The sequence below is a fragment of the Hipposideros armiger genome, unplaced genomic scaffold, assembly GCF_001890085.2.
Source record: "Hipposideros armiger isolate ML-2016 unplaced genomic scaffold, ASM189008v1 scaffold_0, whole genome shotgun sequence".
Taxonomy (NCBI): Eukaryota; Metazoa; Chordata; class Mammalia; order Chiroptera; family Hipposideridae; genus Hipposideros; species Hipposideros armiger.
The window spans coordinates 1,543,806-1,562,707 of NW_017731350.1; the positions used below are offsets into that span (position 1 = coordinate 1,543,806).

At 38.8% G+C, this 18,902-nt stretch overlaps 1 protein-coding gene across 3 annotated transcripts in view; it reads right to left on the bottom strand.

Moving 5' to 3' along the window:
• Positions 1-18,902, bottom strand: part of BABAM2 (BRISC and BRCA1 A complex member 2) — a 374,448-nt gene that overhangs the window by 232,315 nt on the left and 123,231 nt on the right. For all 3 annotated transcript variants that reach the window (XR_002125902.1, XR_002125953.1, XM_019658721.1), the window contains exon 6: positions 10,464-10,538. Coding sequence is in view for 1 of the 3 variants with exons in the window: in XM_019658721.1 (XP_019514266.1) it covers positions 10,464-10,538 (75 nt within the window). In the remaining 2 variants the exon portion in view is untranslated. The remainder of the gene's footprint in view (positions 1-10,463; positions 10,539-18,902) is intronic.

Below are 18,902 nucleotides of genomic sequence, written 5' to 3' on the forward strand. Positions count from 1 at the left end.
AGGCCAAATCTAGCCCAATGCCTGTTTTTGAAAATAAAGTTTTATTGGAACCCAGCCACACTCGTTCATTTGCATACTGTCTGTAGCTGCTTTCATGCTATGACAGCAGAACTGAGTAGTTGTGATAGGGACCATATGGCCCACAAACCGAAAATTTTACTATCTTGCCCTTTAGAGAAGACGTTGGGGCCTCTGATCTGAAGCGTGTTTTTCTCTAAGCCCTAGCTCTCTAAAGAAGGGAGAGAGGACACGGGCAATGGACTGAAAGCAGTCATGGGTCCCCCTGCTTCATGAAAGAATAAAGGAAAGTTCCCTGCAGAGTAAGTTTTCAGTCCATCTCAATAATTTCTTTGTGATTAAGTCTCAAATGCAAATTTTGGCTCAAATTTAGCAACAATAAATCCGGCTTATTGCAGGAATAAACAGTACCCTACTTTTATGGCACTTTCTTCCAGGGAACACATTCCTATTTTTTTAATAAAAATATGTCCACTCCTATTTGATGAGACAGAAATTATTTCCTTTAAGATAAGATGAGGGTTCTCTGTTCATTCTTTGTGGTCTTTCAAGCAACAGACAACTCTTTTGCTTTAAAACCAGATTTCACAAGAATGAGTTAAAGCAGTCTTTATTTCTAAAAGCTGCTTATTAAGTGTGACTTTACTGGATCCAAAAAATTCCCTTCACTAAAAGGTCTCAAATTCTGAGGCATCATTTAATCTGTGGTTTAGAGAAAAATCTTTGTGAGGTCAGCTTTTGAATTTATATTCATTTACCGGGATGCAACAGCTTTTTAACGTTTGCTATCTTATGCTTTCCAAGAAACAACTACAATCAATACATATCACCCTAAAAAGTTTGCTGGAATTTAAATGAAGAGAATATTGGGGGGGAAATTATCAGTTTCCTTCCTAGCAAATATGTAAAACCTAAAAGGCTTTCAAACAGTTCCAAATAATAAAGGACAATGCAAGAATTCATCACAACAACAACAACAACAAAAAAGTCTAGGGAGATTAATTAGCCTAATTTTCTTCTTCTAGGCACACAGAATGCAAAATCCTCCCCGTTCCTAAGAAAAGGTGAAAAGAATGAGAAATTTCAAAACTACAAATTTACTAAAACTCAATCTTTGATGGCAAGTCACAAAATGTGACTCATATGCACTTATGACTCATGCCATTACCTAGTCTCCCTAACTATTGGGTCATTGGGAAAATCATGATGTATTTTTCTATGTTTTTCAATGCAAAAATACATCATGACTTTCCCAATGACCCAATATATGAAAGAATGATAGCACCACTTGAAATGGGTTTCCCCAACATTTCCTTTAAACGTTTCAAAGAGAGAACATCAGTAAGATTATCATATTCAACTGTATCACAAATTAAAACTATTTCTTGAAAAGCCTCCTCTGTGATTACTTTGGTCAGTATGCTATCATTTCAGTTGTTTCTTCTTAACAATTTCACTTGATCATTTTAGTGTTTCAAGTTTCCATCCTATTTCCCCAACTCATTCGGTCAAATACCCACTGAGTATATTTCTATTCTTTCACATCTTCATTCAAACCAATAATCTGGTCTCTATCCTGGCCATTATACTGAAGTGTTTTCTCTAGTCTCAACATCCCTACAGCTTAGCCAAATCAAATGTCTTTTCTTGGGCCTATTCTTATTTATTCAATAGCATATGAGCATTCCCTTCTTCATTAACATTTTACAACCTTGAACTTATACAACTCTGGGCTCCTGTAGACCATCTACCTGTGTAACTCTCTTTCACTGGATCCTCCAAGTTCAGGCCTTGGTTTTCCCATAGTTGTATGAGGTGTGATCAGAAAATACAATGAATGTTTAAATTAAAAAAAAATTATTACAGTAAAAGACACATTGCCATTAATCCCCCTCAAAATACTCCCCCTTGCTTCGAACACACTTATCCCATTGTTCTTGCCACTTTCTGAAGCAGTTCTGGAAGTCCTCTTTCGTGAGTGTCTTTAGTTGCGCTGTCATGGCTGCCTCGATGTCCTGAATAGATTCAAAACATTTACTGTTCATGGTCATTTTGACTTTGCAGGAAGAGCCAGAAGTCGCACAGTGCCAGATCCGGTGAATAAGGTGGATGAGGACACACTGTAATGTTTTTATTTGACAGAAATTGCCGAACCAGAAGCCATGTGTGACACGGAGCCTTTCTATTGTGATCAAAAAATACAATGAATGCTGCTGCCGCGTGCCATCCAACGGAAAGGCAGGGATCTTCTATACAGGAAGTGGCACATCAAACCTTAGTAACAACGTGTGGCAAGTTTCAACTTGTTTGGTGCAGTCAGTCGGGTATGAGCTACAGTTGAGAGAAGGTGTGTTTTAAAGTGTGCTGTAAATCATCCTCCATCATGACAATGCTCTGTGTCACGTATCGCTTCTGATATAGGCAATTTCTGTCAAATAAAAACATTAAGGTGTGCCCTCATCCATCTTATTCATTGGATCTGGCAACGTGCAACTTCTGACTCTTCCCCAAAGTCAAAAAGATTCAGGACATCGAGGCAGCCATAACAGCACAACTAAACACACTCATGAAAGAGGATTTCCAGAACTGTTTCAGAAAGTGGCAAGAACGATGGGATAAGTGTGTTCGAAGCGAGGGGGAGTATTTTGAGGTGGATTAATGGCAATGTGTCTTTTACTGTAATAAATTTTTTTGCATTTAAACATTCACTGTATTGATTGATCACACCTCATGTTACACTTCCTCCTTCAAAAGACTCACTTTAGTTTTATGATCCCCTTCTTCTCCACCTTGATCTCTTAGCTCCTTTCTAGTCCCAGCTGCCAATAATCAAGACAAGGTATTCTGTCAACAGCTCCAAATAAACACTTATGTTCTTGGGCAAGTAACTTGGACTTCATTCTTATGTCAATTAAGTAAATGCTCTAGGAAAGATCAAAGAGTCGGGGATTCCGAGATGGAAGGGAGAACAGGAGCAAAGTGAAAGCCTTGGGAATTCTCCCAGCACTGGCAGGGCAGTGAGGAGAGCTGCCTGTTTCCTATTACTAGCACAGCCTGGGAAACAGGGTAAAACAGCACTGCACGGACAGGTAGGCTTTGGAAGCAATTATTTGTTTCAAGAGGTTACAGTAGGCTACTCTGGAAGCAATATTGCAGACAGAATAGGCCTGGGAGGGAATGAGGCCAAGGAAATAAAATGGGAAGCTAATCCAGGTATAAAGAGATTATGACGACCTGCCTAATGAAGTCTGAAATCATTGTCCAAGCATTCAAGGTCTTTCCAACTCCCCTTTCCAGCTTTATTGCTCATTATTCCCTTGAAAGAGATCTCTCTTCCAGCCTAGATTATTACCTGCTCCCTAATTCCAGTGCACCCACACAGACCCACCATTAATGACTTGATCATCCACACCTCCACCTTCTTCTCTTTCCAGTCTTCAAAAGCTAGGCCACTTCAGAGGTCTAGTTTATGCCTAAACTTGGTCACAAGGGTTTCGCTAACCATTCCAATCCATAACAAACCTTCACATTTTTAAAGGCCTACTATACATGTGGCATGCATATGAGTGCTTAACTGTTTCTATATTAATGTTTATTAACTATGTTTTATCAATTGTATTATAAGGTATTTGGGGACACTGATTATCCTTGTATTTCTTTTTTTGCTTGCCTAATCCCCTAAGATTCCAGTATCACGTTAAGTCAAAAATCAATACTTCCAAGTCTTCACAGTACTGCACTCAAGAACCAAGGCAAGCCCATTCTGGGTACTCTGCTGCTGCTATTGTGAGCAGCTCAGGATACTGGAGGAAGTACAAGGGCTACCCCAGTTCAAGGCTCTCCTTCTGTCACCCATTGGGTCAATGCTAAGATCCTCCTTTATATCATTTAATACCACTCCAGACAGATTTATGCTGGATCTCAATTTAGGGTCTTTCCTCAAACTCACTTATTCTCTCTACCTCAAGACAGAGGTAAGGAGTCTTAGCTTCCCATTTTAACTACTGAAGTTAAAATAATCTAGTAATACAGAGGATTTCTTCCTGCAGTGTGGTGTGTTGGAAAGACCACTGGCTTTGGATCCAGGGAAATTTCATCCAAATTCCAGACCCACAAATTGCTACCTGCACCACTTATATAACTGGGTTTCCAGAGTCCTTACCTATTTAAAAAAAAAAAAAGCAGGGAAAAATTACCTTGCATAGTTATTGAGAATATTACATAAGACAGTGTATACAAAGCATCCTAGTGTAGTTCCTACAAACAGCATTTATTCAATACAACATAGTTCTCTTCCCTCACTTCTACCCTTCAAAGCTTGTCACCGCCAGTACCCATTGATAAATGAAGATAGAGGCACTAGAGAGGGTTGCAATCATGCCATTCTTATGCCAACAAATCCATTTACATCTGAGTTTATTAAGCCAAAGTGGAAATCCTTAGCTTCTACTTAAATCAGGCTGCACATTATATTTACCTGGGAAGTTTTAAAATATAAAGATACTTGGGCCTCACCTCCAAAGAGTCCTATTCCATTGACCTGAGGTAGGGCCAGGATATCAGTGCAGCCCAGGTTGAGAACCACTGACTTAAAGTTAACTGGGATCATCCAGTACTAAAGGAGCGCTTTGGGCCCTTGAAACGTTGCGCACTTTTACAGGTTGCCCTAGACAAGACTATGCAGCATAGATGCAATCACCCCAAATTTACCTCGGTTCCAAAGATCCCTAAAATAATCTCAGGGAACCAAGACACTTAATATGACAGTAATCAAGGTGGAAAATATCCAATAAGCATCCAACAGAATAATGGTGTACCACATATCACAATGAAAAACACAAGAACACACACCTCAGGAGATAATTTTAAAACATACTTTCAATGCCCCAGAATACCTGAAAATCTAGGCCTAAACTGCTCTCTTTATTAAATTGTACATTAATTATCTTTCAGTTAGTGGCTCCAGTCACAAATTTAGCAGCCTTAGGAACAGAATGTGTGATGGTTAATCTTATGTGTCAACTTGACAAGGCTAAGGGATGCCCAGATAGCTGGTAAAACACGATTTCTGGGTATGTTTGTTAAGAGTTTCTTGAAGAGATTAGCATTTGAAGCAATAGACAAGTAAAAAACATATACCCTCACCAATGGGGGTGGGCATCATCCACTCCTGGAGGGCTCAAATGGAACAAAAAGGCTCAGAAAGGGTGAATTCATATTCTTTCCTCCCCCTCCCCCACCTCCTCCCCCTCCTCTCTCTCCCCTCCACCCCCAACCCCCAGCTTTTCTCCTGCCCTTGAACATCAGAACTCCTGGTTCTCCAGCCTTCAGACTCCATGACTTAACACCAGCACCCCCCCCACCTCCCCCAGTTCTCAGACTTTCAGACTTGGACTGAATATACCACTAGCTTTCCTGGTTCTCTAGTTTGCAGGTGGCATACTGTGGGACTTCTCAGCCTCATAACCAAGTGAACCAATGCTTCCAATAAATCTCCTCTTATGTATACATGTCTTATTGGTTCTGTTTCTCTGGAGAACCCTGACTGATCCAGAATGGTTCCTAGTTCAGAATCAGTGTCTCCAATGTGGTGTCAGTTCATTTGTTGCTGTCATATTCCAGCCATCAATGGACCGCCTGTGCTGTGAGGAGTTGTACCTTATCTACCTGAGATGCTCTTCCAAACACCCTTCTGAAGCCCACCTGACTCTCAGGCTGCCATGGCCAATACACAGAGGTATTCTGTTTCGCCTGAAGTGTTCTTAAAAATACTTACCCATTGTCATCGTTTAAAAAGCAGATATTTTTCATATATTAAAAAAAAAAACAACCCTGAGATTCTGGGCTCCTTTAATAACATGAGCATATCTGGCAACACTCAGCCCATACCCTCACAGGGAAACAACTCCGTAGCTGAGTAGCAGCTGCTGCCTTAGATGAAGTACACACTTGCTAGCTTACTACAATTCTCGCCACTTCTTACCATATCATATCGACCACCAGATTCACTCTTTTCCAGTGCCTGCCTGGCCCTCTGAGCACCTGCACTGGTAACCTAGGTTTGATTAGAAAGCAGGTTGACTAAGCAGGTGAATCTGCTAGTCAAGGATGTCAGCACACAAGGACCCATGGACGCTTTCCTCCATGTTAATAACCTTCGACCACATATGACTCCAATCTGGATGGATATCTCCCTAAGACAGCTGCCTGTTCTAGGGCCCTGTCCTGATAACCTGTCCTGATAACCTGACCTTTGTTCCTGCTTTCTGTCTCTGTTTGAGAGACACAGGCAGTGACCTATGTCCCACTGACCTGCACTGAGTGTGCCCTAACTGATCAGTACAACCCCAGCGGCTTCCGAGGAAGGATGAGAAAAACGAGAACCTTGTCGCCTAACACAGATGGCCTAGTTGAGCTTTTGCACCCTAAACTCATTTCCATAGAATGCCATGAATCAGACGCCATAGTGGGACTAAACTGCAGCAAACAATGCATCAGGACAAATGAACTCACATGTGATGTGACATGATGCAAAGAACACCACTGTGGTTCTAGAAGTCTAAGTGCTTCAGTCATAGTCAATTCGTGCTGTCCTGCTTCTGGGCTGGGCTAGGGTTCCATGGTACCTATTTTAGAGACACCCCAGCAACTACTTAGACTATTGCTGTGGACTGAATGTGTAGTGTCCCCACCCAATTCATATGTTGAGGCTTTATCCCCAAAGTGATGGTGTTTGGAGGAGGGGTTTTGGGAAGGTAATCAGGTCAGGTGAGCGGAGCCCTCATGAAGAGGACTAGTGTCCTTACAGGAAGTGACATCAGAGAGACGGTCTCTCTCTCTCGGCGAGGTGAGAATACAGTGAGAAGACGGCTGTCTCAAAGCCAGGAAGCAGGCCCTTCCCAGGCAATGGGTCTGCTGGTGACTTGATCTGGGACTTCCCAGCCTCCAGAAACGTGAGAAATAAATATCTGTTGTTTAAACCACCCAGTCTATGGTGTTTTTGTTATAGCAGCACAAACAGACTAAGACAACTATATGAACAATGGTGGTCTTACCAAACAAAAAAAGGTAACACTGATTTTTTTAAAGGTTATGTTTTTTCATATCCACTATCTACAGAAACATTACTACTTAGCCTTCTAGTTTAGCGAGATCCAGCAATTTCCTAGATATTTCTGAATAATGCTACTATATTTCTGTATAATCCTAACTACAGGAATTTTGCTTCACCATATTCTGAATAAAACTGGCTCCTTATTTTAAGAGGCTAATTCAAACACATACCATGTTTACAAGTAAGCTTCTTCCCTCCCGAAACACTACATTCTTAGTTTCTGAGTACTTCTTGTTCAGATGATAAAAGTTTTACTAGGCGATTCAAACCTTTCCTTAGTTATCTCACAATGAGTATGGTTTTCCAGGAAAACAAAAACAAAAACAAAAACAAAACCACAATGCTTTCTTAGCATCATATTCTTAGGCCTAATAATTCTTAGAACAAGAATAAATACAGGAATATACATGAGCCAATTTTTACCACATTCTAAAGAAAATTAAGAGCAGCATCTTCTAATGACTAGCTCTTCCTTACAAGAAAATATACAAATATAAAACAATCTTTTGTTCAGTAACTGTAGCGAATACTTACACTTTTATCATTTCAGTAATTCCCACCCCTCCTTTATTCTGGAGACCACTGTTTCTCCCCATAAAGCACACATAAAGCTGAGAAGTTCAGGGGCGTGTACATGGGCCCAAATGGGGCAGGCAAGAGAAAGCTGGTCTATGCCTATCTAAGACTATCCAGGATGGGATCTGCTTCCTGCTGTGTAGACTATGGAAGCACGAGATTTGTAGTACAACTCTCATCTAATTTATACTAGTTTGTGCTGGATTTCTACCGCCTAAAACAAAGGATCCTAACAAATACGTCTTTTGTTTTTGTTTTTGTTTTGTTTCTTTTTTTTTTCTTTTCTTTTCTTTTTTTTTAATTAATTTTTTTTTCAAATACATCTTTTTTTACTGACTGAGTTTTTGTGTAAATGATTTATCTAGCCCTTTGACTTACCTCAGCCAAGAATAAAATTCAGATGCTGAAGTCAGGACTCAATTTCAGAATAAATTCACTCTATCCCATGTAAGAAGCATATGTGCTTAGAGTATAATATTAAGCAAAATCATGATCTGAATATTCAATGGCTTTTTCATTCTATTATAACATTAAAAAATTCTTTTAGATAAAATAGGTACACTTGGACATGAAAACTTATGAATGGACGAAATTTCACTGTAGCAAATCAATAAGGTATGTAGTAAAACTCCATGGTATCTTAATATTTAAAAATTGTACCAGAAGTTATACTTTACCTTTCATTTCTTTGGGATGGTGAGGTAAAATTACATTAATGCTGGTGAAGAGTCTCCTAATCCTAGGAATTTGGGGTGTTGATTTTGGGACTTAGACTATCAGTTATAAGCCTGGTGACTAGATTAGAAGCATCTACATATAATTAATACATAAAGCAGTTCCCAATATAAACTTTGTTTTAAGAGTACAGCCAACTGTTCCAAGGTTCTGAAGTTCAACAACTTCAGGAACTTAGATCTTAAAACCCTCCAACAGTTATTCTGGATAACTTCTGGTATGCAGGTAGCTATTTTTTGCTTTTGTTTTGTGTTATACAAGAGTTTCTCTTTTTTTTACTTTGTTGTTTTATTTTCTATGCATGAAATAAAGATCTAGGAAGATAGTGTTGCAATGTAGGCATTCCATCTATAGGAGAAAAAATACTTTTACAGTACTTTGGGGGATGGGGGAGCTTTCCAATTTTGCCACATAGGTTCCATTTTTCTGCTATATGACTGGCAAGGAAAGCAAGGACATAATAATAAAAAGACAGAACTCTGAGAATAGGAAACAAGAAAATTTAATTTTGAAGAGAAAAAAATTAGGTAGATTATGATCCAAGAAGCATTTTTTTTTCCTTTGACCCTCAAAAACATGAGCAGAGGCAACATGAAGTTCAAATAAACAGGAAAACCAATCAAACTGATAAGGCCCAACAAATCAAAACAGAGATACTATAACTGTAAACTATGGAGTAAAATGATTATGTACCCTCATATATTTTCTCTCTCTCATATATTATTGAATTTGTTTTAAAATGAGCTGAAATAGAGTTTTAACTGGAATATATAAAGGTCAATGAGTCTGTGATCTAAGAGTTTCCAAGGAAACTCCTTGCTATTCTAATAGAGCACAGTAATTATTAAACCAAATTAATTATGCTTGGTAATCACAGTTCTAATATGTATATTTTCTACAACAGATGTAAAGAGACACTAATATAAATTGCTGACTTCCATTTTCACTTGAACTTCACAACCCTTGGATACAGAATGAAAAACTAGTCAACTAAAAACTAAAAATGAAAGTTTAAAGAGGCACAAAAATCTGATATTTTACTTAGGGGAAAAAAAATAATTCTCCCCACCCCCTTGGAGTAGAATATACTAAAAAAAAGTGTTCCCTAATCTTTCTATGGTCTATAGTTTATATTCCACCAGACCACACTTCCAATCATTATCAAGGTTAATATCTGATAGTATTTACTGACCACTACAATATGCAGGAAAACTTGTACAAGAATTCTGTCTTCTCTCTAGACTGTTATAAATAGCGTTAACTCTTTGAACAACATCAGATTAGGAAGGCTGAAATTGTTTTTGCCTTAGACTAACGCTATATAACCACAGGTTGGAATATGGAGCTGAGGGCAGTCACAACCCAAAACCTCATCTATGATGAACCCAGGTCTTTGTCTTCAGGCTTCCTGTTCAGAACTTACTTCCTGATCCATTTAGTTTCTTTCACACTAACCATAGCCTCCTCACTTGAATTCCATGTCTTCTCTGTAAAGCATTTGCAGACCCCTCCGCTAAGAAGCTGCTCCTCAAGCCATCCCCTGCCTGCATCACATTTTAAAGAATGCCATATACACTGGCCTAACTCGATTCTGGGTATCTCCAGGGCAGCCCAATTTTGAAGGTGCCTGAGATCAACTGCTAACATAAATAAATAAAGTGTCCTTCAGCACAGCATAGTTAATATGCAATCCGACTCAAAGACAAACGCATTATTAGACCATTTCTATGAGAGCCTTTCATCCCAATAAAACTACTAACTAAAGGAATTTTTTTCCAAAGTTGAATTTACTTATACTAATTTTATCTTATAAGAAAATCTCATTTCAAAATAACTTTTAGGGTTACTATTTTAGCTTTTAAGTAACAAAGGAACTCAATGGATCTTCAGGCAATTAATATTTTAATACAATTCATCATCCAAACAAAATGCTGGCAAACCAGTCAGACAAATATTCAGGGTTAAATAATGACTTAAAATGCTCATTTATATTCTCATATTGATAATTATATATTTTTACCTTGAGAAGGTATGTAGGAATATTACTGAAATCCACCGGCAACTTCAAAAGAAAACGAGCTGAAAATTCACCGGTCTGTAGAAAGAAAGGCATAATAATAAGATTAAAACCAAAAATAGATTATGAAGTGACAATTATGGCCAAGGCCACTAGTTCAACCTGTTCAAAATGCAGGAATCTTCAATTTGGGAAAGCAACACAGAGCAAGAAAAGAAGGTTGGAAAAGGAGAGGAGGATCAAAGAAAGTATTCAATTATTAGTTACTAAAAAGTAAAATTAGAATTTTTTAAATCTGCATCTTAAATGTACAATAAAATTATAATGCAGTAGTATTACCTTTTTGTCTTTTAAACGTCTAAAAAGAATACGTGAATGTATGATTTTTCTAAATATCCAAACAATAGAGATATACCTGCCCCTTTGATTCATTTGTAGTTTCTAAAGCATTCGAACCACTTCACTAATATTTATAACCCACAGGCTCATGACATATATCACCAGCCTTTATAGTGTTGTCTATTATAGAAGTGCATACAAAGGTCAAACCTCTCCCCATATAAAGCAGTACATCAGTGGGTACCCCAAAGGAGATTTCATTTCCTGACAACCTGTTAACATCATTATCATCAACTGATGTTTTTTGGTAATTCTCTCAAGGAACCAGTTTTCATAGGAAAGATGGACAGAGGTTTGGAGATTTAAAACATTTAACTAAGCTATAAATAATACCTTCTATTTTTTAAAAGAGAAAACTCATGTAAAAGAAAAAAGTCTCTCTCAATTTTTATGATGGAAAAGGCTTAAGGAATCACATTTTTAAAAACTCTGTCAGTCTAGAGGAGGGGTTTACCAACTGGGCTATGCAGATACCAAGGGGTCCCAAGGAAACTGCAAAGGCAACAAAGGTGGGTGCTGAGCTGACGGGGTCCTGGGTCTTCCAGTCTCTCTCATTGCAAGCCCGTAGCTCAGCTTGGGATTTGACATACTGGGTTTCACTATGATACGTTGTTTGGCGAAAGAACTCCAAGAATAATCTAGAGCTACTCTAAAGAGTGGATCTAGACCCTTTTCATACTGTGAGTAGTAACGAGCTCCCAATACTTCCACTCTCTCTCCCCCTTAAAAAAACAAGTGCTGGGCCAGCCAAGTGGCTCAGCTGGTTAAGAGCTCGCTTGGGAGCGCAAGCTCTGAGCAGCAGGGCTGCAGCTCGGATCCCACATTGAGGGCCAGTGACGCTCGCCCTCTACAACTAAGATGGTGAACAACAGCTCAACCTGGAGCTGGGCTGCTGTGAGTCACCGGCAATGCTGTAGGCTGCAGTGGGGCTGCAGTGGGCTGCCGTGAGCTACATGAGTGGCTGGCAGCCAGCGTGAGCCGCCAACCAATGACCGGCGACCAATTGCCTCACCCAGGAAGAGCGCAATGATAATACCAACACGGGCCAGTGAAGCGACATCCTCCACAACTAGACTGAAGAACAAAAGGACAGCAACTTGTCTATTCCCCTTCTCTGATTCCCCAGCACTGTTCCCCTCCCACAATTCCCCAATAAAAAATCTTTTAAAAAAACAAGTGCCTCAAACTCCCCAAAACATATCTTTACACATAGTAAGCATTTACAGATTTTGTTTTGTGATTGCTGGGTGAACACACATAAGCACACAGGCACATTTCTTACAGATGACTCCACAACACAGGCCATTTCCTTCCCCCAAACACCCTAGCAATAAACGGGCTTCAAGGTCCTGGCCCTAATTTTAAAACTCTGACCTAAAACCTTGAAAATGCAACCAGAAATATAAACCTTGAGCTCAAAAGATAACAATGATGACTACCATCTGCATAGTTGTTCAGTTTGTTTTACTGCTTACATCTTTTAACTTCTATCAACCTCTGGCAAGGGACAGATGCTTCTTCATCGCAAGCCTAACCCTGTGACAGAAAAGGCAGAAGCGAGAGAACTGAATGAACAGAATCAAAGCTGAGGCAAGCCAGACAGAGTCACAGCAGCCACTGTGCCACCAGGAATGCCAGTGGCAAGAAACAGCACTCCTCCTCAGAGCTGAGAGGCTACGCTGAGTATGAAACGCCAATACAGGCAGTATCTCAATACCTGAGAGGGTTGTTAAGTGCCACTTAAGGCCCTACAGACAGCTCACCAGGGTGGGTGGGAGGAGGTCTCTGAAAGATCCTAAAACAATTCTTACCTTCTGTTATCATCTAAGATTACTAAAAAGGCGTGCTTTTCGTGTTACATTAAGCTCCAGAGGACTCTAGAACTAACATACCCTGTTAAGTACGAATCTTTGGACCTGAGAGTCTGTTTTTTAAGTACAAGCGGTCATACTTTAAAAGGAGCAGGTATAGGGACAGTATATGAAGTACAGAGTTAAATGGGAACTTGGGGGGCGCCTGGCCCAGGGGGAGTTTGGAGGTGAGTATGGAAGGAACAGAAGTCTTCCTTTAGGGCTGTGTGCAGTGCTGCAGAGGAAGGAACGCTCACCAAAGAAGACATGTTTCCAACAACTGGCCCCATTCTCTTTCTCCAATATAATCAATTTGTCCTCTTGACCCATTCACTTCCATCAGCAGACACACATCATTTAAAAAAGTCTTTCTTGACTTCATATCCCTCTTCAGGTCCATCTCACTTCTCTACTCTACTCTACAAAATAACCTCCTGTGAAGAATTAGTCTATATTTGAGGCCTACATTTCCTCTTTTGTTATTCCCTTGAACCCTCTCCAATCAGCCTTTCTTCCCCGCCACGACACCAAAACAGCTCATCAATGACCTCCCCATTGCCAAATCCAATGTCATTTCTGTCCTCACCTTATTACTTATTCTATCAGCAGCGCTCGGACATAGCTGATTTCCCCTTTCCTGGAACATTCTTCACTCGGTCCCAGGACCCCACTCTCTCTTGGTTCTTTCTCTACTTCACTGGCCCTCCCTCTGAGCTCTCCAATCTCTGAACACTGGCGTGTATACCAAGGGCTTAACCCCAAGACCTCGTTCCTTTGCCTGCACTCCCCAGGTGATCTCATCTAGGCTCAAGACTTTAAACGCCGTTTATATGGTAAGGATTCCCAAACGTTAGATCCCTATCCCAGGCCTCCTACGAATTCAAGGTTCATTTATCCAACTACCATAACTAAAACCAAACTCGCTCTTCTTTCCATATTTATCCATTTCAGTAAATAGCAATTCCATTCTTTCAGCCTCTCAGGCCAAAAAAACCCTCAGAATCATCCTTGACTCCTATCTTTCTCCCACATTCAAAATGGCAGCAAAACCTGCTGCCTCTACCTTCAATTTATATGCTAAGTGCAACCACGCCTCACCACCTCCACAACCATGACCACCTGCTCTGAGCCACTATCATCTCTACCCTGGCTGGCTGCCATCACCCCTAACAGCTTCAACCTGTTCACCTGCAGGTTATTCCCATCACCACAACACCTTAAGTCACATTATGACCCTCCTTTGCTCAAAACTCTCAAGTGGCGGGGAGCTAGCAACAACTGCGCCGAGATGAGAAAGAGGTGAGGTGGCAAACCATGTGGAATCCACGGGAAAAACATGCCGGGCAAAGAGAACAGCAAGTATCAACAGGGATGACGTAGGAGTATACCCGGATGTCCAGTACTACTGGAGCAAAAAAGCACTAATAGTAATCTGAGGTCACCCAGGAACTGTTCTCTATAGTGTAAGCAATTCCCACTAAACCCCTTATGCAACAATCATTCATAAAATTAGTGAACATTGAAATGGCTACATCTATGTGGAACATTTGGTAAGTCATTCCTGGGGATGTTGAGACAGGTTTTTAAAAAGTACCCATGAATTAGAAGAGGTTGGTTAAATAGACAATATATGAGTCAAACTCAATTCATTCCTTCTTCATTTTCAATTTTTAGAGGCAAACCACCTACCAATCAATAAATAGCCATTTCTACCTACTAATCTAAAATGTCAATCTTTAAAAATTAGCAATCTCAAAATTTAGTTTCTTAGACTCTTAAATATATTTTTCAATATATGACTCTTACATATATTTTTGAAACAACAAAAGGAATGAAATGTGAGATTCAAATAATTAAAAGAATTCTTGTACATAAAAGGTAATCAGAAAGATAATTGCATATTTAGCACTTGGACTCACTGGAACTGCTAGTTATTTCAGTCCCTGCATTGTATTTTAGCTCTTTTGCCCTTTTTTAGTTTGTACAATACATTTTTATTCTACCAGCTAGTTTAGACCAACATTCTTTTAAAAATGCTCAAACGATCCCTTTATCCCTTCTCAAAGTGTTGATCCTAGAACTAGTATAAATTTGTTTATTGGCAAATAAACTGATTTATACAACTAAATTCATAACAAATGAAACTTAAGACTATGAAAAGAATCAGGTCTAATAGAAACCATAAAAAGTGCTTTATCATCTCCAACTTGCAAGCTTACTATACATTCTGTATTTTGCTACTGAGAGACTAAAGGAAACTTAGCACTTGCTTCCAATAGCCTTGGAAATGTCAGAAACTATAACTCAAGAGTTCAGTTTTCAGTTCTGCCCAATTTTCCTTGTGACTAAGCTAATCTTCCTCTGTGAAACTGGGTAAGTGGTGATTTCAAACATATCTTAACGTAAAATTTGAGCTATACACATGATATGAGGAGCAAAACACAAGTGAGAAATCCTTTCCAAGTTCTACCTCAGACAATGATTTGTTCCTGTGTTTTTATATTTCAAGTTCCAACAGTTATTTGGACAATTTATGGTCACTCAGTTGTAAAGTCAAAGATTGCTTCCATAGCAACCTTCTCTGTAAGCTGAAAATGAGACATTTTGATGCAGCCAAGTGAACAGAATAATTTGACTTTTTTGTCAATCCTTGGTCAAATCTTCTCTTGGAAAGACGTAGAAAATTATCTGACCTATGACTGTTAAAATGTCAGCCATTCTGCCAACTGCCTTAATGGCAATTTCCCCAGCATTTGGGATAAATATGTGTGTCCTTCCATTTTTCAAGTTATAGTACATTGGCAAGTAACTTAACAAGACGAAGTTCTGGTTCAAATTTTACATTAAGATATGTTTTAAATCACCACTTACTCAGTTTCACAGAGGAAGATTAGCTTACAGGTCACAAGGAAAATCAGGGGCAGAACTGAAAACTGAATTCTTAAGTCTTAGCTTCCAACATTTCCAACACTATTGGAAACAAGTGCTAAGTTTCCTTTAGTCTCTCAGTAGCAAAATACAGAATGTATAGTCAGCTTGCAAGTTGGAGATGATAAAGCACTTTTTATGAGGTCTAAGCATTTCTTCTGGTAACAGCAGCTGTGTCATAGTTTTCTCTTCTTTTGGAGGTGACAGGTAGGCATCTTATGCAGAATGGATTCCAAACCCAGGTTGCTCTATAAAGGTAATTCCACTTTCTTTCTTAGACACCGTTCCCTGTTTACAAACAAGCTGTCATGTGAAATTGACTGCTCTTACCACTTAGATAGCTAAAGCTGAGAAATACTCAAGGCTGGCTATAACTTTAGCTGGGTGACACAGCCTGGTAAGGGTAATCCTTCAAATGGGCACTGACAACCAATCGCTTAAGTCTGGACGTTGTTCCTTGGCAAATGCATAATTATCTACTACATGTGGAAAAAAAATACCAAAGTTAGTCTAATTAGAACATCTCATACTTTACAAAAAGGTTTTCTAAGATTACTATTTAATTATCCCCAAAACTCTATTCAGTAGATCTCATTCATTTATACTTATTTTAGAAATGAGAAAATTGAGGCTTAGAACAGTCAATAAACTTGCCGACAGTACTTGAGATAATAATAAAGAGTCAGAGCTCAGCCTAAGGCTCAAGATGTATGCATCCATTCATTCCTTTAGGACTGAGAGCCTAAAATGTGCCAGGCCTTATACTAGGCATTGAAAATATAATAAAACACCATCCCTGCCCTCCTGAAGCTTAGACTCTAGTAAATGAGACATTATTAAAATAATATTCCTATAAATTACAACTCGTGAAAAATACTATCAAAGAAAGGGCAGGGTGTGCTGAGAGAGTGTATTTCATGAAGATCTGACCTGTCTAGGCTTGGGGGCTCATTTCTTTGAGGGAACCTTGAAAAAGCCAAGTCAAAGACCGCATGAAAAAATAAACAATTAATACCAGCCAGGAGAACTTGGAAGAAGAAAAGCAATGAAGGGGGCTGGCTACACCAGAGAGTAAAGCATAAATATAAAGACACAATAATTAGAGCAAGGTAGTATTGGTGTTTCATCAATGCACAGACCAAGGGCATTGAAAGTAAGTACAGAAATAAGCCCCAAAACATTGAGAGTATGACTGATGGTGTGGGACAACTGGGTAGCCATCTAGGAACAAATAAAAGTTACATTCATATTTTACATCATATATGAATATAAAGTACAAGTGGATTAAATATTTCAGTGTAAAAACTAAAATTATAAAGAAGAAAACATTGATGAATGTTTTCGAGCAGAGAATGCCTTTCTAATACGACTCCAAATTCAGAAGCCATAAAGGAAAAGATAGACAAGTAATACTTGACTACTTGAACATAAAAAATTTTGGATGTAAACCACCATCATCAGCAAAGTTAAAAGACAACTGAAAACTTAGAGAAACGTATTTGCAATTCTATCACAAAGGGCTAATGTCCTTAATGAATAAGAGATTAAAAACCCAAGAGAAAAACAGGCAAAGGGTATGTAGGGGAAAAAAGTGACAAACATGAAAAAATGCTTACCCTCACTCCTAAATAGGAATACAAATTAAAACTAAACTGAGTATCATTTTTCACCAAACATATTGGCAGAAATCTATCAGCACTTTAAAGATAGCACTGCACTGTTTTCTTACCGCCATTGTTTTTTAATTAATTAATTAATTTTAAATTAAATTTATTGGGGTGACATTGGTAAACAAGATTGTGTAAGTTTCAAGTATACGATATTATAATACATCATCTGTTTACTGCATTGTGTACGTAGCACCCAAAGTTTAGTCTCCTTCTGTCACCATATATTTAACTCCCTTTGCCCTCTTCAACCTCCCCGCACCTCCCCTCCCCTCTGATAACCACCATACTGTTGTCTGTGTCAATGAGTTTTCTTGTTTGTTTGCTTTGTTTGTTCATTAATTTGTTGCTTCCTATTTTATACCCTACATATGAATGATCACCTCCATTGTTTTTGATGAAAAGTAGGTGGTGACTCCAATAACTGTTTACCTACAAATAAAGTATCATTTTTCTGTGGCTGCTTAAGGTTTTCTCCTTATGTTTGGTTTTCAGTATTTTGACTATAATGTGCCTTGTTTGTTTTTCCTTACATTTGTCTTGGTTGGGGTTTGTTGAGATATAAATCTGTAAATTAATGCCTTTCACCGTATTTGGAACTATCTGGACATTACTTCATCAAATATTTTCCTGCTCTCTCTTTTTATGCTCTCCTCTCCTTCTAGGACTCTGCTTTCATGTATTGGGCTGTCAAAAAAGTCACTTTTGCAACGAAAAACATAGAAAAAATATGTCATGACTTTTCCGACAATCCAATATATTAGCTGTTTTGAATTTGTCCCATAAGCTCTGCTTCCCTTCTAAGTATTAACCTCCATCCAGTAGCTGCCTGCTTTTGGTCACTCTCCAGCGCCTTCAGGCACATGGCTTTCTATTTTGTCTAGAGCAGCGGTTCTCAACCTGTGGGTCACAACCCCTTTGGGGGTCAAACGACCCTTTCACAGGGGTCACCTAAGACCGTCGGAAAACAAAAAGATATTTACATTACGATTCATAACAGTAGCAAAATTACAGTCACAGAGTAGCAACGAAAATAATTTTATGGTTGGGGGTCACCACAACATGAGGAACTGTATTAAGGGGTCGCGGCATTAGGAAGGTTGAGAACCGCTGGTCTAGAGCTTATAGTTGTTATCTGTGGAAGGGTTAATCCAAGAGGAGCTACCTGGTCTTTTTGCAAAGTGGAACCTGACAGAAATCTACAAATATGTGAATACACTGTTGACAATACCGTGGAGAAACAATCAGTCTCATATATTGCTGCTGGGTTAATAAATCTGTATAAACTTTTTGGAGGGGGCTTGGGTGATAAAATTATAAACACATATAATCTTTGACCCAGCAATTGCACTAATAGTCATTTATCTTATAATAGTCATGCTTGAACTCATGCAAAATGACAGGTACAAGATTATTTATTATAGTATTATTTGTAACAGCAAAAGATTTAAAACAACAAGAGAGTTCATATTATAAATTGCAGTTCAATTATACGAGTACAACGTAATAATATACAATTATTTTTAAAAAGAATGAGGGAGTTCTATATGTGCTTATATGCAAAAAGTCTCCAAGCTATATTAAGTCGAAAGCAAGGT